The following is a 24,441-nucleotide window of genomic DNA, read 5'->3' as shown; positions in this document are numbered from 1 at the left end:
CAAGTATTCGAATTTGTGAAGCTAACAGCAGATATCACATCATACCAGTGAGCATGAAAATGATGAACGGCCTTCAAACTATCTACGTGTGTAGTGTTCGGTTTCGGAAATATTTGGTATCTTTTCATTTCCTTTAACGAAGTTTTATAGTAGCCGTTATAAGAGACTTTAATATTTGTACACCAATAAATTAACTTTGTCTGAATTTTCGAGAATTCCCTGACCAACGTTCTTCATTATAATTCCCTCTACTCGTGCAATTTTGACCGGTCTGTTAAGGGCTGAAGGAGGTTTTGCTATTATGGTTGTCCATAGATAAAATAGTGTGCAACATTATGGGTATGTTTTGAAGTGAATTTATTCACGAGAAATTCTGAACAAATAATGGGCTTAAAACCTTGAAAAGTGGGGATGACGGGTATTGTGGGCCGCAAAGTAGAATCACTTACGAAAGCAATGATCCATAGGAGATGCGATGAGGTCGAACATGATGTGTGACTGGTGTCAATCTTAAGAAGGTTATGGGTGAACAAAATATTGGGAAATACTTGATTCTCAGGAAAAAATGTGTACATCTGGTTAGTCATTCTCAAGCCCGAGAAGTGCCATTTACGGTGATCGGGGGGGGGGGGGGGTGGGGATAAAACCGGATATTGTCTTGTATCTGTTATAAGAGATCTTCGTAGTATGAACTTTTGTGAATCAAACTGACAAACGTAGGCTCACTTATACGGGAGACAATATCAGAGAATATTGGTATTCGACACTCCATTTGTCTTCTCTGCCATTAATGAGGAGACTAAAAGATGGTCTATCAAGCAATTTTCTCCCCGCCCTTATCAAAATATAATAAAATCGTTTCTAATTATGTTACTGATTATTTAACATAGAACCTTGGATGTTTAGGCTCAACTTCTGATAAAATGCTTCAGTATTGTTGGAATATAGTTACACTAAACTTAAAAAAGGTATTTCTAGTTTATCATCGGGTAGTTTATATTTATATTATCCTCGTGTATTTTTATAATATCATAATATTATTTACATTTTATACGAAATGTACATCCACGTGTATTCCCTCGTCGTACACTTTACTCACAAAATAATGCAAATATCGTACGGAAACGGCCTGTCTTTTATCAAGTCGGTTGATAATGAGAATTAATTTCGGCCTAATTTCAATTTTACATAGTTTACATTAATTATATCAATAATAAAATAATGGAGTTCATTCTGTTTATTGTAGCCCATTTTGTCAAAGTTTATTCTTCGAGCTTAGTAATTTTATTTCCTCAATTTTTTGCCGAAACACAACTTTATTTTATTGACATGTTCAAATGTGAATACCGCATCCCCTCCCAAAAAATAAATAATAGTAGCAATAACATACTATCGGAAACGCTTATTGTAAAACGAGGAAGCGAATCAAAAACTCAATGAACATCTGTCTTAAATATTGGGGGAAATCCGACGGTATGAGAAATATAGCGTACTGTTTTGTAATTACAAGTAGAGGATTTTTTTAGACGATGTGTTAGCCAGTAGATTATATCCGCTTTTTGAAGGTTCGTTATATTTGGTATTATACAGGTACAAATTGGTACAATTTTCAACGGTATTAATACAGAAGGAAATATTTGTCTATACTTATCTGACATTTCTAATCAATTTGAAAATAAAATTTCGTTATGATTTTCTACATTCAAATAATATTAAGGGCGTTCCACCTATTCATCAGTAATAACTATTCGTTCCGAATGATATTAGCGGTGTAAGAAATTCCAGCAATATTCAATGAAAAAAACAGAGCACACATTGCGCTTGTCTTGGTTGACACAGGGTATTACATTATACGTTGTTACATTTCTCGTTATGTTTTGATTACATTTTGCGTCAACAAATTATTACATAACTCGTTCAAGGAATATTTCATTTTGCGCCAAAAATGAGCACAAGTTCTGCTAAAATAACATTTGCGGCGGAACATGTTAGCATTTTATTTTGCGTCATTTATTACATTTTGCAACGTAATTGATGTACATATTGACTTAGTACACCATGAAATTGCCTTTTCGGAATCATTTGCCTCGTGTACTGGATTAAAAAAAAAATCTATGTGATAGTTGATTTATTTATATGTCTGAACTTTCCACACAAGATATTCCAATGACGATATTCAGTACGGTATATGACTGATTCACTGCAGACTTATGGGTATGTTGATAATTCTGGGTATAGTTAATAATGTCACGGGTATCAGCATTCTTGCATAAGTTACCTCCGAGGAATAGCAGTATCATCAGGCAGTGTGCTCATGCCATAAACATTAAAAACACGGTGCAAACTAGAATTCTTTGTCATGTAAAACATAAAGCCAATGTAAGGACTTCCTATTATATTCCACTTACTTTATCATCACAACGTACAAGAACAATTACCACCATCAAATTCAAACAGACCGATTTTAATCATATTCTGCTTACTTTAAATTTTAGATACGTGGGAAAAGCAACGTCGTATAAGTCGTTAGTTTGAATGTTACGTACGGTAGTTATCACATGCTGGAATATTTCGAACTAAAACGATCGAGAATGTAGACATTTTCTCTGTATTCACATTTGATAATATTTAAGATGATATATTATTCCACATGTGCAATAATTCGATAAACCGAGTTTATCGCAGTTAAACTCAGTTTATCGATAAAAAACAGAGTAAAATAGCGATAAGCTCGGTTAGTCGAATTATCGCACATGTGGCACGCCGTATCCAATTCGATGAACTCGGTTTATCGAGAGATAAACTTAGTTTATCGATAAACTCAGTTTATCGGTCGAAAGAGTTAACGGCGATAAACTCGGTTAATCGAATTATTGCACTTGTGGCGTGCCATATCCAATTCGATATACTCTGTTGAGTGATAAACTGAGTTTAAACACGATCCCGTGTCCTGCTATATTGTACTTCAGTCGACACAGGCTGATCTTTTTTGGTATTCATATATGACTTCATATTAACAGAGGGCACCAACGAATTTCAGTATTATGGTAGAATATCAAATATGGCTGAACACTGTCCTCAAAGATGTCGGCGTACCACAACCATAATTGTTCCATTGACTTACATCCACGGTGGACCCGAAATAGAACTTGCTGGATCCCATTGTAATATTCTACCCAATCAGCAGGGCCATAGAACTGATTGATGTACCTATCTATGTTCACTTTTGGCTTCTGACTGCTAATGAACGGTAATATGTTAGGGGTATGCTGATTTCGTGTTTGTGTACCACATCTAACTATAGTAATTTCCCACAACTTTGTTGGGCGAGTTTTAGTCATCGCTGGCCTGACTGGACAGATCGAGGTTGCATTTTATAAATCAGGAAGGTCTGCATATGTTCTTTCTTATTTAACCTTGTAGCCAAGTAGCCAGATCGCAAGTTAGACTTTTGAGATTGATATAGAAAATGTATTAAGTACTTTCCCCGGGTCTTTGTGTATACTTCCTCAATTCGACCCTCACCCCCTCCCCCCGCCCCAAATTTCAAGCCAATAATTGGTACGTATACACAACAAAATAGTTAACTTTATATTGTTGGGAATTTTATAAGAAACAGTTTTTAGATAGACTATGACATTATCGTTATGCTTCAATGGCAGTCATTCACCACAACCCGTTTATCTAGCTACCATAAACATTGGAGTCTAGACTTTAATATCTATTAATTAAACTAAATTACCACTGTTATTGTTCGGAAGTGTCCATTTGTTTACGCAAGAAATTCTTTCCGTTTTATCATTAACTTCCCCAAAACAATAATCTGCACAAGGTTATAAACGTAATAGAAAATCACGTTAAATAGAGACATATTTATGTGTGCCAAATATGCAATTTTATTTTGGAAAACACAGTTAGTTTTTAGGCCGTTATGTAAAGTATCTTACAATGTAAACATGCAAGTTGGTATATATAAGTTTATTTTTTTCTTTTGTCAATGATACGACATTGCTTAGTTGTTAAGTAGCCAAAGGACCATGAAAATATTCACCTATGCTGATGTTGGCATCCATCTTTATCTTTTGTGTTGTCGAAGCTACGAATTTTCCCTATATCGATGTGATGATGTAGTACAAGCATAAACAAAACATGATAATACAGGGTTGGGTTCAGTTGCACACTATCTAGCAACATACAAGCAGTGGCGTCACCAGACTTTTAAGTCTGGGGGGGGCACCAGCATTTGATGGGGGCACTTAGGTGGATACGGATCGCCGTCCTGGGGAGGGGTCTAAGGGGAGGGGGCCTCCAGGCGCGGCGGAACGGGAACATTATTGGGGGGGGGCTAATGTGTAGAAATTTATCTAAGCGGAGCGCCACCATCGGTTGGCGCGGAGCGTACAAGAAAAGTTTGGGTTTTTCAAACCCCCAGATGGCCGGAAACGGCACTTCCCGAGTGTTTTGTGCTGCGAATACCTAGCCCTAAAATATGGGTCTCAAGCCTGAAATTTCTCAGATTGCACGTAAAAGTCTGTAAAAACATTGTAATTTGTATATTCGATGTTGTTTTAAGAGAGTAGCTATTACTCGTAGTGTACTCGCAAAGACGTTTTTGAGTGTAATGAGAGGATGTTGGAGAACTGGCTGAAATGAAGCAAGTCATTGGCCTAAGACGAAGTTGTGTTGCGCTTACCGGTACTCACACTCACTGCTTCCACTTTTCACGTGGCGTGAAGACGCGGTTGGGGTGACAATGTGGTCTATAGCCAGAGGACGGGCCGAGGGTCCCCCAGCATTTACTAAAATAATTACACCTATATAGTATACGTCTGCATCGGACAGATCGACAAGTATGCATTGAAAAATGGGCAGATGCACGTTTCGGAACCTTGGCAAATATTGGAGGGGGGCTTATCATGCATTTGCCCCCTCAACTTTTTCATTGGGGGTGAGCCCCCAAGCCCCCCCCGGTTCCGCCGCCACTGCGCCCCTCCCCTTTGGAAAATTTTCGCGTACCGAGGATGGGCTAGATGCAAAATGCTGCCACATTTGATGCTAAATTCGATCTGAAGATATCTCCAGAAATTGCTATTTTTGAGGTAATGATTTTAACAAGGTGCAGAATTTTGCAGAGGATATGAACCACATGCTGTCGTTATTATGCCTAACCCTATATCAATAAAACCTACATTTGTTGAATTAATGTGTGCATGACCACCGACTCCTTTCTTGTCCTTCTCGTTTTCGCCCATTATCTATAAAGATGTAACAGGTTCCAGCATCGTTATTGGCTCCTATCAGGGATCTCACCATGCAATCCAAAGTTTGATCACACATCGAGTATGGCTCAGTATGTAGGTGTGAACATTCGCCATTTGTTCCTACAAGCATCTGACCTCAAATGACCTCTGCACTCCCTACACAACAGGGTTAATATATGGGTCCACAAATATAGGCAAGTATGGTGCCTGCGGACCCTCACATTCTCACATTTCGTCAGCTCCTAACCTGTCAACCTCAGACCAAGGCAACATATTGCAGTACCCTCCCTTCTCACAGTCATGTAGCTCGCGAAGCGGACGTGTATATCCGCTGGTATGGCGTGAGCACGGACACATTCAATGTAAATATCGACACCTGTTGTGATGGCGCGGGTTACGACTTCGATACCCGACGTTCGAGGATAAACTTTTTCATTTTTTCGCAGCTCATTTGAAGAAAATACGAATTACTGTGCTTCTTTGTCCTTATGAAAAACCAACTCAGATGATGGGAGTTGAATATAACAAAATATATATATCAATTTTTTTTACCAACCCAAATCCCAGATAGGGGGGCACTCGGGGGGGGGGGCAATAGGTTTTCCAGGGGGCATGTGCCCCCCTGCCCCCCTTGGCGACGCCACTGCATACAAGCATACATCATGTATGCCGTGTAAGCCGTTATATAACTGGTAGTGTTCAAGAATCATCATTGCGTGAGATGTGGTAATGTCTTGCATGGCAGGCAGATAGCCAGCGTTCGTTGTATGATGGAACAAACGAATCTTTATCACCATCCTAAGAGTCCGAGAGCTAATGTTTCATACGATGTAGGCTCTAACCTAGCGGCGGAAGAATATTTGTTTGTACTGGGGGTATAAGATTTGTTGTCGTCCAGGGAAGGGTCTAAGGGGACGTTTGCTACCTTGGAAAATTTTAGTAAAAACAGGGGGTGCTTAGATGGAACAAGGTGCTTTATTTTGCAAACTATTGAACAAAATGTTGAAGGAGTTTTTACTGCTTTTTGGGGATTGAACCTCCAAAAGTGTACGTTGTTGCGCCCTTTCTCTACCCTCTGTATGGGGGGGGTCACTAAATGTGGCTAACATCCGTAATGGTAAACAAATGTTTATTTTAGTAAATGGGAAATGATGATATCCATTTTTATCGTTTATTATACATTTTTTAGTAGAACTCCAAACCTTCACAATGTTTTCGACAATATCGATTGCCCTTCCCCGTTTCGGCCCTTATCCCCTCCCTATGACAAACCACTCCTGTACCAGTTTCCTTGTACACTTTATTGTGGGCGTACGTCACAACGCAACATACTAAAGAAGAGAGGGACAAGAAATGGGAGAGAGGGTAGAAGACGTTGATTCCACGAAATTATTTGAATAAAAAAACACATTTAAAACGGTTGTATACCAATTTGCAGCCGTATATTTAACATTGGGAGAAAGTTGTATTCTGATATTATAAACCATGGAACTAAGAACCCCAAAAATGAAAGAAAATATAATGCCATTCCTGTTTTCTTACATTTTCCCCTATTTGAGGATCAATTGAATGAAAAATATACACCATATATGACAGGGGTAGCGTTTTTTGACACCAAAACTTCGTCTGGTTAAGTGTCCTTTCAAAATATTTAAAGAAAGGTTTTACTCAACCGGCTTCCTTACTTTAAATAAACACCTCTTTAAACTGTAGATGCCAAATTGTCGCACAATATGTAAATATTCCCGCAACGTGACGTAACATGTAACGGTCTTCCTTGAAGGACTGGAAGTTTCCATAGTATATGGGTGCCTTTGAATCCTTACCTGTTTAAAACTGAAAGACGGTATCTAACAACGAAGAATAACAATGCGTTCTGACTGCGAGACATCATTTTTCAACTGTATAAACACACTTCAAGTCAACCGTTGTTTTCAGGAACATCGAAGACATTTCTTACCTCTGGAGATGCATTTCATTTGAGTTGTCATTCATATTATACCAAGACATTCATAAATATGGAGCCTTCCGTGGCTGTTCGAGCAATATTTGCATTCTTGTGCACAACAATGATCGTTTTTACGTCCTCGGAAGAAACGGTGAGTTAAACATTTTACAGTTTTCGTTCTTGGTTCTTATAAATCGTTGCGTTCATGTTTCTTTCTTGATGGTAAGATGTTACATTTTCAACAAAAAGAAAGTCATGTAGAAAGATTCAATTACTGAATAACCTCTTTATATGTTGTGTACTTGCTTGTTAGATTTGATAATTCCTCCCAAAATTTGAAAAAAAAATCTAACTACTTGATATGCTGTTTTACAATTCCTAATTTAACGTTGTATGTACTGAGCTGATCATAATTGTTCTTCATAAATTTCTTCTTTTCAAAATAATAATCTTCAGCATCCTCCATGAGAATGTGTTTTTGGTTGTTGTAATATCTGCACTGGAAGTTATAAAAAAAATTGGAATAACAAATTTTATCTTATGTTTAGTTACATCACAAATTATACATTGCCTTAAGAAACATTCTCTCATATTTTCAATAAACAACACACACTCCCGCTTATGTGCCCCTTAATGCATATATTTACCCATTCGGTGCTTATTAATGTTATTTAACACAAACGTTCCGATATTAGAATTGTTTGTTGTACTGAATGGTTTAGTAGATAACTGTTAATATTTTCAGAATAAAACAAAACATTCGCGAAAATTATTTTAAGACAGTTGAACAGTTCAGTTCATTAGTACTTCCCGTAACATTTCAGATACGGATAACTGTCTCGAACGATTTGACTACATTAGTACGCAAAGTATTGTAAGACAACAGTATAGGTTTATCTTACCCGAAAGAAAAAAAAAACACACTTGACATTGATTGATTCAATAATTCCAACTTTAGCTCAAAAGGTTTAAGTTCAAGCCAAAAAAAAAACAAATAATAATAATACTCATAATAATTATAATCCGCTCTCTGTTACATAAACTCTTCTTGTCCAAGTACAGCATTTACCCTTTCGAGTTTCCACTAGTGTACGTTAATTTTTTTTTATAAGCTGTTGCATAATTGAGAAAATTTGGTAAAAACTATAGATCATTTCATTACTCTTTCTCTTTATCCTATCGTTTTAAGAAATTTATCGTTGAACATTGATAACATAGTTAAATAATGGTCGATATATTGATATCATACTCATAGTATCAACAAAGTTAATTCAATATTATAGGTGGAACTGTAAAATGATAACGTTCTTTGTTATAGGACAAACAAATAATTTGATATAGTTACTTCGGAAATGTCTATGCTGAATGCTTGGAAAAATTATATAACACATGCTGACAACGTTTGTAATTAAATCCTCTTTTGCCTTGTTTGTCAATTAACGTCATTTAACGACACGTATTTTTAATCTGCATAGATTATCATAGAAAGAAGAGAGGTTTTAGAAACTTACTACTATGATTTTATAATATATTTCGCATTGACAGTTTTATTTGATTTCTTCTTAGTAAGAGGTGGTCAATTATTGAAAGTTTCATTAAAACACCAATTCATTTTGCCTGGCATTATCGAACTTAACAATTAGATTCCATGCAGTACTTCCATATGTAAACATCAATGGTTTTCATGATTTTGAAGACTAATGCACAATTAAAGAGTGTATGTCCTAAACTATCGAGCAAGCAGTTTTAACTCTTGGAATTTTAAAAGTATATGCAAGGGTACTATAGCATAAAACTAGTTCTCGGCGACTTTGAATTTTATCGTTTACACCGTGCACTCTTAATTCATTTTACTGTGTATTTACCGTAACGTAAACTCGACTTGTAACACAGATAAATTGGCAGTTGTTAGATATATTCACACGTATTATTTTTGAACATTTTAGTGTATTTACAACTGAAAGCATGTTATTTTCATTTTTTTAATCTTCTTAATCTTTCTTAATCTCCTTTCTTATTGAATTCAATTTGTAAAAGACATAAAGGTGTTTGTTGTGTTTGTTTTACACATTAACTCACGTCGTTTACTTTATTCATTGAAATATTTGATATGTTATATCAAGCAAGAAAACACTGGCAACTATCTTGTTAACGATAGGCTCAAGTTATCATTTAACTTAAAATCACTTCGTTGGTATTCACAAAATTTACTTCTTTCACAATTAGGCTTTTCTTAATTCCAATCGTCTTCGATTTATCACCCCTGACAACGTTGCGATTGTACTGCGAACGATCTCTGCGTAAATGGTGTAATTAGTTTTTTTTTTATGTTAATTTCATGAAAAGAAATGAAACCATACAATGTTGATAACATAAACTTCCATTGTAAAAAATACCTGTATAAAAATATTGCAACGTTTTCTACATTGCTATGTGTGTGTAAATACAACATTTAAAGATTATTTATCACGTTTTCTTTATAAGCAAAATACAAGAAAATCTTTTATCGACCTTAGTGATATGCTGGAATGACTGTTTAAATGAAAACCATTTCATAAACTTAAATGTTAACAAACATATTTCTTTCACATTTTTCCTAATGTAAGAAAGCAAAATCCGAATTTGTAACTTGGTTCCTTAATCTTCATTAATTTATCGTCATTTACAAAGCGCTGAGAAAGATTAATTCTGCTTTTACATATTCATCTGTGTTCCTTTAATGGATACCCGAGCCCTTGCAAAAATCAACAAAAGTATTGAAAATGAGTTTGCATTTAAATTGATGTATATAACTATTCAGATTGATTTTAAATTCTAATCCCCCACCTTACCCCAATGACATATAGGAAATATTTCCAGTGAATTATATTTGTTTTTTACGCATTTTACCAAGTTGGGTACACATTCCAAAGTTAATATTAAACATTGCATAATTGTAATGAATGAAGTTGTCAAGCATCGTGATGTAGGCAATAGGTAATTATGTCGGTGAACAACCATTTCAATTATTGAATATTTTCAAAGTATTATTTTCCGAAAATGTGTTGCATTTTAATTTGCTTGTAAGTTAGTACTTGGTTAATGAGATTGAGAAAACCAATAGTTCTTTACAAACATGACATATTTACATCTTTTTTGTGTCTCTTTTTCTCATCATTAGAGTATTCATCGGAGAATTTTACCTTCAACTACAGATGGCACTGACAGTAAGATATTTATTTTTAACATTAGTAATGTGTTTAGTAATATTAAGATAACTTTGGTGACTTTCTGTTTCAGTTTTATTGACAGTATGTTTGTGAGACAGCATGTAATATGTTAACTTTCACAACTTAAAACAATTAAACAAAATTACAACATATACTTTTAAACAAGACAAGTTACTTATTTTTGACATTTGTTTTAGAATATAAATGAATTCGCCCGCACCCTACTTCAATCCCCCCCCTCCCTCTAAAAAAAAACATAAAATAAAAAGAAAACAGAGAGAGAGGGGAAATGAGAGAGGCGGAGAAAAATGTATGCAACATAATCTAAAACAAAAATTAATATTTATACCAAATTTGATGTTAAGGTGTTTCATGTTACTTCAAATTAATGTCTAATTCCATCTTTCCTGCTGCGGTTCTAATTCGTCCTCTAAAATCACAGATAATTATAATTTCTTGGCGTTTGTCTGACAAATTGAAGACAAAGCATATTTTATCATTTTCAATGTTTTTCTCTCTATGCTACAGTGGCTCACTACTTCTTTTATCAACGTTCTGAACATCCAAAGGACTGCCGAGACGTCCAAAGTCAGTGTTCTACGTCCAACTCTAGCGGAGTATACATTATCAAGCCAGATGGATTCGAAGAACCATTTGAGGTGTACTGCAACAATGACGTTGGCGGAGGAGGCTGGACGGTACGTTTGCTTGGAAATGCTTATGTCATATATAAAGCCTTTCGCTAGCATCTAGGTATCATGACTTTAACATGTGTAGTCGTAATCAATAAGTCGCATCCACTCAGTAACTGGGAAAATAGCTATCATTTCTGGAGACGACCTTTGTGAATAGTTACAACAATTTGTAAAATAAATTGTCCATTTCCCAATATTTATGTGCAATTGTGAGAGAGTATTTAAGTGGTAATAGTTTTCGCAATCTGTTTCTCTATTGTTATAGGTCATACAACGTCGCGACAGCGGTGATGTTAATTTCAATAGGAGTTGGTCACAGTATAAAGATGGATTTGGTTTTCTCTCAACTGAGTTTTGGCTCGGCAATGAAAAGATGTCATATTTGACGAATCAAGCAGAATACGAACTTCGTGTGGATATAGAATTATCTAATGGAGCTTCTTTCTATACAGCATACAAAGGTTTTCGTATCACTGATGAATGGGGGCAATATAAGGTTACACAAATTGGCGCATACGAAATTAATCCACGTAAGTAGAAACGTTACAACGTAATAATGTCATAACCAATTTATTTCTAATGCAAAATCTTCAACTAGATCCTTTTCAACAGTCTGCATAACCTTTTCAATAGAAGTCCTTCCTTGTTTGATATTTACTGTAAAACTTGTCATGACTGATAGGTAATTTTGAAATGCAAAAAAGCAAAAAATATAAATTTTCTTGTTAAAATCCCATATTTTGTTCTTGATCTTACCAACTAGCGGGTACACCGTTTACTCCATGTCCTACGAACATGATCTACGGAACCTGCAGTTGCAAAGCAACATGTGAAGATCCCAACGGACAATCTGGTTGTAACAGAGACTGTTTGGGTACTGAGGGTTGCACCTGTCCAGCTGGGTTCTTAATGCAAGGGAGTGACTGCATCAGTGCGAGTGAATGCGGGTGTTTCGTAGCAGAAGCTAACTTGGTTTTACCAGTGAGTACTTAGACTGTAAACTTACATCACGTGATCATGCAAATGAAACACAAACGAAACTTAAGCTAAGTGACGTTGCGATAACACAAAATGCAAGGGCGAAATTTATTTTGAAATAAATATTTTTCTTATGTTTTTCAACTATTCAATTCTAGAATGGTGAAACATCCGTTAACGATGACTGCACACAACAGTGTTCTTGTAACAATAACCGACTAATCTGTGAAAACTACAGATGTAGTACCAATGCTGTGTGTGATGTCAAGAATGAAGTACGACAGTGTTATTGTAATGAGGGATATGAAGGTGACGGTGAAACTTGTGAAGCCTTGTATACAGACTGTCAGGATGTTTATGACGCTGGACATAGACAAGATGGCGTATATACAATCATGCCAACTGGATGGCCAGGGTCTCCATTCAATGTTCACTGCAAAATGCACAGCGACGGAGGATGGACCGTGAGTCATTTCAATGCTGCTAATTTATGAATTTATGCTCTCGAACAGTCGCACTAATTATATGATATGATATGATAATCATAATCCTATAATAACTGAATGTTTCAAATATGACAGTTTATGTGTAAAACTACCTTGAACATATGAATACGTTTCAGTTCTTTCAATCGATTGTAATCCAGAACCTTAAAAAATGTAAATGGCAATACCCCAAATTAAAAGGTATTATAAAACTGTTAAAACCGTATGGATTTTCTTCTATTTATATCAAATGTCACTTTCTATCGTTTCCATGGTAGGTTTTTCAACGTCGCACTGATGGCAGTACTAGTTTTTATCAAAACTGGGCTGCATACAAAAACGGCTTTGGTAACTGCAGAAACTTATGGCTTGGGAATGAGAAACTACATTACCTGACCAATCAGGCCGAATACAAGCTACGACTTGACATTACTACTTCAGGTGGGACGAGTTTATATTCTGAGTTTACAGAATTTCAAATAGAGTCCGAGGACACCAACTACAAAATGAATAAACTGGGAAGCAGGACCAGTCCCAGTGGATCTGCAGGTTTGTTGTTAATATGTTTAATGTCAGACTGATGCATCAAACGTCAATTTTGAGTAAGGAATTGACTTTAAAATTGTGACAAATGTCATGTGAATGTTAAATATATACAGCGTTAGGATTTTTGACATGCTGTAACACAAGATTTTGTTTATATAAAACCTCCCTACCATGTCCGGTCCGTCATATGTCCTCACTCTGGTTAGGTGAATGGGATGAAATCTAGCTTCAAGTCCATTTATTAGTATGAAAGATAAAAGCTACTAGTATTTTATGTAGCCCAAACACCAATTATGGAACAAGAAATAAATCATGCACAAGTGTAACCAACACATGGAACGTGTTATTTTGTCGTGTGACTATCTCTGTATGTCATTGATAAATTAAATAAACACAAAAGGTCGCATAGGTAACATTTAATAATTAAATTTTGATTCTAATCAAAATATTAATGTAATTAAGTTCTGTATACCCATTATACAAGTATCTATTTAGTAGGAGACATAATAAGGTCAACATAAAGATAATTAATTTTGTTAAGACAAAATCACATACATATAACAAAAGCACACAAGTTCATTGCCAAATATGTGAAGTATAACAATATATCAGTCGATCAGTTCCCGAAAACATGAAATGTGCCCACGTGTTAATTGTAGCGTGAATATGCAACTTCTCAGACCCACCAATAAACATCATGCTAATTAAGCCTGATTTCAACTTCTATTCAACTCGGCACTTCTCACGAGGAAATGATTTATACAATCTAAATATTTATGTAAAGCAACATTCCCTCCTGGGAAATGATGAGCTACAATACATATTTCAATAAGCTTCCATTAGGATACAGGAAACTAAATGTTAATATTCCAGTTCTTAAAATGTGTTAAAATTAAAATAAAGATATAAAAAAAAATTTTTTCTTAATATCTGTCCATTAGACAACTGATACCCCCCCCCCCTTTTAGTAAGTGGAAACCTTAGTACGTTTTCTGATTCTTAGAAAGGTGTGGAAACGTAGCGAACTGCTTACCTTAAGTTTTATTGTTCACAAATTAGCCACTGATGGATCTGTTCTTACTTCGCAGGTAATTATCTCTCTAGTAACAAAGGAAAGCAGTTCAGCACATACGACCGAGACAATGACGCATGTGGTAACTTCAACTGCGCAGAGAAGCACAGAAGCGGATGGTGGCACTTTGATTATTATTGCTCTTATTGTTATAGTTATAGCTATTGCTATTATTTCCAATACAGCAGCAGATGCAAGTCATATTGTACTTATGAAAACCTCAACGGTGTCTACAATGGAGGCAACGGGGAAATGATCTACTCTTATTATAATAATTACTGCAACGTCCAATATGTTGAGATGAAAATTCGACCAACCTCTTGACTGAGTTGATGACGGATAGTCTGTCATGTCATTCCTCTCATAATCATCGTGGAAAAAAATGACTTAAGAATTGACAGATACTTCTCGTTATAATAGAAACAAATCACCTGGATGAGACGAGGCAATGGTAGTATCTGAACGAATACATTTAAATGAGGTATCATCTACGTGGATTGAACACTCTAAGGAAAACTTATTTTAGGATATTATCTGTTCAAAATGTGAGTGACAGATTGAGAAAATATGCAATTATTACTTTAAACTAATTTTATTTTGAATTTGAAATAAGGAGAAATGAAAAAAAGAAAGAAGAAACACAATCAATGAAGGGTATTTATTTGGTTCCTTGTTCTTTTACCCTAAAATTTTCCCTAAAGTATAAACATAGTTCACAGAAGTAAATATTTTATATTAGTTCATATTTCGTCATCTTGAAGTTTTCATATTCATAGACAGCGGTTTATTTTCTCCAAAATCTATTTCAAAGATCCAGTGAAAGTTAAGGAGGCGAACCCCTCGTAAGCTATGGAATTCTGAGATATTTTACTCATTATTTTACTTTAATTTTACATTTCCAAGGAGGAGTCCTCCCTTACCCCCCCCCCCCCTCCCCACCGCCTTGCGGACGCCTCTTTTTCTCATGCTTTTATGCTTTATCCGTTGCCCTGATGAGCTATTGCTCAAATTTGAAACCGGAAGTCCGTGTTCAAATTCATATGATATTACAAAGCTGAACAAATGGTTAAGATACGATTAACCCTAATGCAATTTTGCCAGCCGATACTCGTAGCTGGAACACTGTTCATGTCCCACAACCGTGCATCAGTAATTTCTACTTTGTGTACGTAACACGGTAAAATGTGTTACAATTGGCACTGTAACAACTGCAAATATGTTCACCTGTTCCCATGTAAGACAAAGAAATGCGCGACTTGAAAAAGAGTCTATGAAGATGAGAATACCTACAAGATGAAGTAAAGGAGGTACGGTACCATTTGATTCCAGTTCACACCTCTCTTTAAGTAACGCCAATTTGTCATGTTGAGAACAAAGAAAGACCATGTTCGGGTATATCCATAGGCCTACGTATAGCATAAAACGACTAGATATGACTTCATTTTAGAATCGAGTATTAATGAACTCGCACTGAATGGTTGATACAACAACTAATTTTCATGTCCCAAAACCGTGCATCAGTAATTACTACTGTGTGTTCGTGAACCGGTAACATGTGTTACAGTACATGAACCGTAGTTACTGTATCAGCTATTAAAATTGTGGTATTTTGTACACCAATTCAATGATACTTTTTTTTAACAGGTGGATTGATAACAATAATTTGTTAAAAGTCTCTCTCTTATAGTCCACTTAAAATTTGCTGATTGTTTTAACGTATCAACCTCCTAAGGTACTTCTACGAATAACCTGGTTACTAGGTTAACAAATATCAGCTAACACGATATGTGAGCAAACTGTATAAGTCTTAAAATAATGGTATTCATCGTTACCAGTTTATCTTTGACCAGTGCGGAATGAATATCAGGCATCTGAAGGTAGGTACTCCTGATTGGTTAAAGGAGATCCATTACTTGTACCCTTGCTGTTATGGGGAACCTGTCAAAATTAAAGAAGAGTCAATTTAAAATAATAAAGTTTATAATAGTTTATTCTCATTTGAGAATATGACCGCATTGAATTCCAACATAGTTTGTATTCATTTTGTCAAATACCCATACAGTTCAACAGGAGGGCATTCCCTCTACTCGGTATATTAAGTTTCAAACCTTGATCCTCTACTCACTTCCATTAACCTTTGGCATACAGTAACGACAATGTGACCCTTGGCCAATGAAACATCGACAAGTTTAGTAGGAGACACGATGCAAACTGCCCTGCTTTTATGGAAGTGAGATCTTGCTGCTATCAACTGCTAACATATATCGAATATTTATACAATATAATTTATAAAGAACTTGCAAAAAGGCAGAGAGAGAAAAGAAAAAAAACTTCAAAGATATTTTGATGATGTAAATAAACTGAATCCTTTCATCTGAAAACTCCCATTTTTACAAGGTTTATACCCTGTTTGCTCTTTGTTACCATAGTAATGACTTGATTGAAGCCCACTAAATTAATGATGTCCTAATTATGAGGTATCCCTATACAAAGTGTGAGATTATCTTCCGTATATGCAAACTCTCTTCTGACCTCATGTAACCTTTGACATTCTTGATATATCCTATGTGGACGTAACGTGCAACGTTACCCTCTTTGACCTCTGCTGCGGCCTAACTGACATTCACCTCTAATAAAATAAACAAAGGACTTCTCAACATGGAAAAAAGCGCTAGCCCTAATCCAGGCCACAGTTAATTGCTCTTGCACTTCACTATAACCGTTAACTTATTATTTCAACTCAATGAAGTTGTGTACGTCTTTATATAAAAAAGAGACAATATAGGCCGATGTATAATTGCCTGGAAGGTCCGTGAATGGTTCCTCCTAGTGGTGATACCTTCTTAGCGCACTTTGATATTCGCTCTTGAACACAGGCTTACCATCAACATTGAACGGTACGATGGCCTAGCGCACTGGGTAATATACCACAACATCCTACTGGTTTGTTAACATTCGTGGAGTGGCCTACACGGTAATCGTGCTCAGCTAACTAGCAGTAGCAGGTAATGCTACATATTATCAGACACAACTCACATTGTAGACACAAATGACAGTGGCAAGAAATGTGTCAGTATAAATGCGGTTGTATAGGTCAATGTTGTATCAGTTGCAAAGTACTATTTTAGCATGACCCCGGTTTTTATTATATGTACGTATGCACGTAAGTATAACATCATTGTTTGAAACTAATCCCATGAACAAAAATCACAAAAGACAATCGTACCATCACGAGGAATGTTACGTACTAGAAAATATCTGCCAATCTTACTCTTAGTATGAAACTTGTTTGCAGAATTATATCAACAACATACCCCAAAAATCTGCATGCATGTGACGGTTAAAGGATATACTTGCTAGTGTGTAGCATCAAACTATAACATAAGTGCATGAAAATACGGTGTTGTCCACGGGGATGTATGTAGGTGTTTGGTGTGGCGGGTAAAGTAATGTTTCTGTTCCCATTTTCAGGCACATAGTGGTGGATCGCCATCCTGAGGGAAGGGAATAAATTAATAAATAACATTTTGATTTTTTTTTTTTCGAAAAGGGCATAACTGCAAAATGTTGCTATCATTTTAATTTCGTTAACTTCATTCGTGTACCAAAAGTTTCCTCTTTTGGTACAACAACTTAACCGATGTTGTGAGAAAATAAAACAATTAAATAATGTGCGCACCAGCGCCCCTCTCCTTTCCTCTTCTCCATCATCGGCCCTATCGCCCAGGTTCGAATACATTAGATATTTTTTTGTACCCTTTGATTTTTCACCGTTGCCAAAGAGAATATGAACCACGATCGTGTGCGGCTATATTGTACTGAAGTTTGCAAAAGCTAATCTTAGTTGGTGTTCAAGTTTGACTCCATATTACCAGAGGGCGCCAATGAACTTCAGCCATTAATATTATCTCCAACATGGCTGAACATGTTACCGACAAATGTCTGCGTATCACACTTATAATTGTCTTAAGCCCGCTGTGGGCCTGAAATGTAACATGCGGGATTCCATAGCAATTATCTTACAGATCCGCGGGCCTTAGCACTTATGAATGTACCTACTTCTGTTAACTTGTGAAGGCTATGTGGAGCAATATACTAACGAATGGTAAAATTTGGATGGTATGATGATGTCCAACTTGTATGCATTTAAAAGTGATATCTCACAACATTGTTGTGCGAGTTGTCGTCATCACCTGGCAAGACTCTAGATTTGCATTCTATAAATCAGAAAGTTCTTCATATGTTCATTCTTATTTAGCCTCGGAGACAGGTTGCAAGCTAGATCTTTACAAATGGAATGTTAAGTGTATGAAAGAATTTCTCCGGGTGTTTGTGTGGACTACCTCACCCCCTCCCCCTTCCACATACCCCATTCAAGAATCAAAATGGCACTATACATAATACACAAATGATCTTTAACATTCATATTGTTGTGAATGTTCATATACGCACAAGATTTCTGTCATAAGAAAATAGTTTTTACATAAACTATAACATTCTCGTTATGCTTCAAAAACTGTCATTTAACACAACCTATTTATCCAGATACCATAAATGTCTAGACTGCAATATCAAGTAAGTTATATTACCACTGTTTTCTTTTCGGAAGTGTTAATTTGTTTACACTAGAAATTCTTTCCGCTTATTAACTTCCCTAAAACAAAAAGCTGTAAAAGGTTAGAAGCATGATAGAAAATCGCGATTGAAAGTGACAAATGTATGTGTGTCAAAGATGCAACTTTCTTTTGGAAATTTAAATAGTTAGTTGTAAGGGTGCTAAGTAGAAATATCTTACAATGTAAATATGCAAGTAAGGACACAATAGCATATATAAGTTAAGCTTTGTTTTGTCAATGATACGACATTGCTATAGATTGTTAAGTAGCCAAACGATAGTACATATAAATATGCACGTATGCAAATTTTTGCATGTGTCTTTATCTTTTGTGTTGTCGAATTTTCGCTTTTGTTACATCGATGTGATCACGTAATAACCAGCTTAAACCCGACAGGGTAATACAGAGTTGTGTCCAGTTCCCCAGAATCTAGCAACATTCAAGCATACATAATGTATGCCCCGTAAGCGTTATATAATTGGTAGTGTTCGAGAACAATCATCGCGCGGGATGAGGAGCTGTCTTGTATGACAGACAGAAAGCCAGCTTTTGTGATGTAGGAAAAAAAGAAAGAAATATTTCGTCACCATTTTAAGAGTCCGAGAATATCAGGTAATAAGATACGATTCAGGCTCTAATCTAGCGGGCAAGAATTTATTTGTAGTGGGAGGATAAGATTTTTGGTCGTCCTGTGGAGTATCTTATGGGACGTATGTCATCTTCCTTTGAGAACAAAGTACTTTGCAGGTAGTATTAAGATACTAGTTGAAGTAGAATTAGTAGTGTTCAAATTTATTTAGTTAGGTAAGATTAAAACTGATGACCTGATCTTAATTAAATACAATTATCAGGTGTTTTATTTTTATTTTAATTGGATATATAATCTTTCTATTTTATTATTTAATATTATATCTAGTGTTTTCTGCTGTGTAAATCTCCAATTATTTAAAATAGAAAAGAAGCCAGTTCAGGATAATATAATGTCAGTAGTCTCAACATTCAAGAGAAAATATTTCTGCCCAATTTTTTAATCAACTAACCTGTACATGTAGATTATTTATGTGTGCATTACTGTACTTATGAATGCTTCTTGTGGGTGCAATGTGTATACAGTATAAACTGTTTGTTTTTGGTGTTATTCTCTCATGTTTATTTTTTATCTTTCTAGTTTCATTTTCCCCTCCATTTTCTTTCTACATTATTTGTATCTTTTCATTAACAATACGTTTTAAACTACAGCAAGAGATATAATTGGACACAATTGAAAAAAAGCTACTTCCTCTCTACACTAGTTTCTATCGATCAATAAGCGACACTAATTTGCTATCAGACTACCGTTACTGACCAATCACTACTGGTTAATACGTTAACTTCACTGTATCATGTTGGTGCCATTTTGCACAACGGTCTCTTAACTGGCGTTAGTTATTGAATTTTCATTTAAGTTATAATACTTTCAAGAAAACATGTGTTTATGCCCTTCCGTGTTTATTTGACCAATCCGTATTCGGGAACCCCTTACAAACTACCATAACTTGTGTATGGCAATATAGTGTGAAACATGTGGACATTATTTAGCCAACCCAATGGAGTTTATGCACTACCATATCTAATTGACCAATCACAGGCAGCTAACACACATCATTTTGACATGCTGAGTACAAGATTTACCTTATTTATGGTGTTTATGCTCTTCTGTTCTGTAGTGGACCAATCGCGGCCAATCTGTACAATCAGCCTTCTCAATTGCTGAAAAGACTGAACACTAAATGGCTATTATCCTCTCCCTTACATAATCGCCCAATCAAAGCTCGTACAGTAAACTGGTCTAGACATCTGCCATGAATATTCATCACTATGCAGCTTGGTCATAGTCCAAGCATCTCCATTTCTTGTTTTCTCTGATCTAGGATGTACTATTGCAACATCAAATGATACGGATAAGAAAGGGTTACGTCTGATCAGGAATTATCACTGTACACTATCATAAGATCTGGCTGTTAGCATTTTGCAGTGGCATGAATATCTGTGTGCCTTATCAACTCTGTAGCAATTTTGTTTATGTTTTTCTTTAAATCAGGATGTAAGATCTGAGAAAAAAACAATTTGCCAAAATTTGCCAAAAAACCACATTTCTAAACTTTATAAAGTGATTTACCTCAATATAATGCTGAAAAATGATGAATTATATACCACCGTTTCGCATAGTAAGACATTTCAACCATGTAATTGTAGCAAATAAATTATAAATTGATGATTAAAAAATCATTAACAGCATTTTCCAGCAAAATCTGTAATAACCCATGCATCAGGATGTCATCGTTTCAACAATTTGCAGCAAAATGATGAACTGATCATTTCATAATCTTGTCAATACAACATACTATAGATTTTCTAACAAACTCTTTAGAATGCAATTGTATCGGAATGTCATCAATTCATCAATTTACATCAAAATGATGCTACTGATGCTACTGTCAAGCAAGTACAGTACAGTGTAGCTTCCTGGTTTTAGAATGAGAGGTGAAGATGTGCAGCAACACTCTTTAACAGCTTCTCTGAGTTAATGTTGATCAATTTCTTGATCAGTTTCCTTATATGTATATGTTTAGCTTTCGAAAATGAAGTTCATTTACTAATTAGATTCAATGGAAACATTTCCTTTGATATAATGCTATACTAACCTTCTAGAAGTCATATATTTTGAAGTTTTTTCTTTTAAATCTGCATAATTGTTTTAACAATTTTGTTTTTCTTTTTTAATTTGTGTAAAAGTAAATTGGCCTGATGTTTCGATCCTAGCAGGATCTTCTTCAGAGGCTAAATGATTAGTAACAGTAACAGAAGGCACAAAAACACGCACATACAGGTTAATGGGCACGATGAACACAATGAGATGGATGAAATGGAATTATAAGTAGACAGGGGATGGAGAGAAGAAAGCAACAAGGGAAGAGGAGAGGTAGGGGATAGACAGTGGAGGTACAGAGAGGGGATTAAAGGATATACACGAATGGATTAATCTAGACTTGTATTTTAAGATCAAGTAGCTTGCCAAGCCAGTGAAGTTGATATCGTAGAAATGAATCTATTCATCTGTCTGTGTGTACATTCATCCCTCTGTTCGATTATGTTAAGCAGCTGTTGCCCCCAGTTACTTACTGTATGTGTGATCAATGTGCTTATGTGCATCAAAGTTGCCCAAGTTGTTGCACATGTCAAGGACTTCATTGGGTGTGTTCACAAAAGTAGGTCAAAGATCATTGGGGTCATGATAAGGTCCAAACATGGCATTTCAAAATGTTTCCGCTGGGGAATTAACCTGAACAGGAAGGAAACTTGGTAGTGGACAGATCTAAGCAGTTCTCAGAATGTTATTAACTTGAAAATGAAACTTTTTTGTCCAATACTCAATCACACACTTACATCATTGAGGTGATACAAGTATCAAGCATTGCCAGTTCATCACTATTTATTTATATTTGATAGTGACTTTTGCATCATTTTGCATGTATTCCTATAGATCAGGGTTGTCCAGCCTACGGCCCGTGGGCCACAGTCCGGCCCGCCGCAGGGTTGCGTCCGGCCCGCCAGAGATGGTCTACGGTGCGAAATTTTAGTGAGCAGATTTATTGAAAACAATTTGAAGCTATACAATCAATCATTCGAACCTTCTGGGTCAATAAAACTGCATACAGGTCAGTTTGTGTGACACCCTCTCCCCGGAGAGGGGGGGGGGGAGGTGGTGGCTGAATTGTATTCATCTGTTTTATCAGGAAGGAAAATAAATCAGTTTGCTCTGCGCGCAGTGCTCACATCTTGTTGCCTTGGGCTTCGGGCAAAAAATCGAAAATCGAGCGTAGGGTTCATGCTGCCCTGTCCTTCATCATAATCATTCCATGTGGCCCCCCACCGCAAAAGGTTGGACAACCCTGCTATCGATCATATTTAAATGAGATGTTAAGAATGGTTTTCATAATCATACTAGGCGAAAAGTCAATATTCATCCCGTACGGTCTGTACATAAGTATAATTTCAATAAAATTTCTGTAAATTAGTTAACCTGGATTTGTGTACATTATTCAATCTCAGGTTGGTTGTAACCATGCCAGTCATCCTTGCTCCATCTTTCACAGTTTTTCTTACTCCATCATTCTCAGTCAAAAACATTTTTCTGTCGTAACTGTTGCTAGAAGTACGTTGTGGAATTAAGTTTCTACTGGTTTGCAGTAACAATGCAACTAACAGGAAATTCTGTAAAACGATACATTGTTTTTCATGTAGACTTCAAATGAAATGTTAAAAAGAAATTAATGTCAAATTCATATATTGTTTTTTTTTAATTTTTTTTTTAATATGTGTACTTTAATTTCCATTCTTTCATATGCAAGATATATGATTAAGTTTCATTGCAGAACTACCGTTTCGATATTCTTTCATAGATAAATGGATTTTACTCAAATGGTGGTGTATTTGTGTGGCGGTTATGAGCTACCATAATGTTGAAATACATTTACGATGGTGGTATTTATGTAAGAAAAATCTTGTAAATGGAAATTATAGAAAATTAATGATCTACGTCTAGAAGACAGCTCTGAATAAAATTGAAATCTATTTGTATCAAGTACTCGCATCCTGTGTGTTTTTTTGTAGTTCCCAGATTGTGTCCTATTTATTCATTATTAGCCATGTTTAACAATGTTTTTAAATCCCCGTAGAACAAACACAGAAATAAGATATTACACAAAATTGACAAATAAGGAGTATTGTTTTAAAAAAATATATTGGAATTTTCGGTACCCCTCGGACCTTCGTCAGCAATACTTGACAGTGGAATGAAAAATACAAAATGTAACAATGAAAGTATGAGGCTAGGTAAGTGTAAGGGGCATTGCTGGAAATAAAACCAAATAAACCATGATATATACAGTAAGCGGATTAAGGAGCAAATAATAGGAAGAACAAATTACATGTTTGTAAAACTGATAGCTGTTTAGTGGTCCCAAGTCTTTGTTGAGGCTGGTGATGTGAGACTTAATACGAAATAACCAATCGATTGCGTTTCGATTACGTTCAGTTACAAATTTGAAGGTTCGACGCATTTAAAATACATTTTAGGTATTTGAGAGAATGTCTATGAAGATTGAAATGTTCGGAAACGGGGAATCCTGCAAAATTATCACGAATAGTTTTTTTGTGATTATTAAAACGTAAGCGGAACAGGTAGCCTGTTTCACCTACATAATTCACCCCTTAACAGCTATCAGTTCTACAAACATATGTAATTCGTTCGGCTGAGACATTGCAACCGCGCCTGTAGCGCAAATATTTCTGAGGTGACCGTTCATGACCTTCACTTTAGGTAATATTTGAATGGTACGATGATTTACAACTTGTATGCATATACTATTATTTTCTTACAACATTGTTTTGCGAGTTCTCGTTTTCACCTGGCAAGACTGGATATATCTAGATTGGCATTCTATTAATCAGAAAGTTCTTTTATATGTTCATTCTTATTTAGCCTAGGAGCCAGGTCGAAGGCTAGATCTTTACAAATGGAATATAAAACGGAAGATAGAATTTCTGCGGGTGTTGTTGTAGACTTCCTTAACCCCCCCTCCTCCTCTC

General features: G+C 35.8%; 1 protein-coding gene across 1 annotated transcript; it reads left to right on the top strand.

The window, feature by feature from the left end:
* The first annotated feature begins 7,210 nt into the window (after window positions 1-7,210).
* On the top strand, window positions 7,211-14,760 carry LOC139973664 (uncharacterized). The gene is made up of 8 exons (XM_071980486.1): window positions 7,211-7,360; window positions 10,370-10,415; window positions 10,947-11,116; window positions 11,379-11,643; window positions 11,877-12,094; window positions 12,250-12,555; window positions 12,855-13,125; window positions 14,211-14,760. Exons 1-8 carry the CDS (start codon window positions 7,280-7,282, stop codon window positions 14,516-14,518), a joined length of 1,665 nt encoding a protein of 554 aa, XP_071836587.1. The 5' UTR covers window positions 7,211-7,279; the 3' UTR covers window positions 14,519-14,760.
* Window positions 14,761-24,441: the final 9,681 nt, after the last annotated feature.

This window comes from Apostichopus japonicus, chromosome 9 (genome assembly GCF_037975245.1).
Source record: "Apostichopus japonicus isolate 1M-3 chromosome 9, ASM3797524v1, whole genome shotgun sequence".
In the NCBI taxonomy this organism is placed as follows: domain Eukaryota; kingdom Metazoa; phylum Echinodermata; class Holothuroidea; order Aspidochirotida; family Stichopodidae; genus Apostichopus; species Apostichopus japonicus.
Note: the sequence above shows the minus strand (reverse complement) of the source record. Positions and strands in the feature narration are given on the sequence as shown.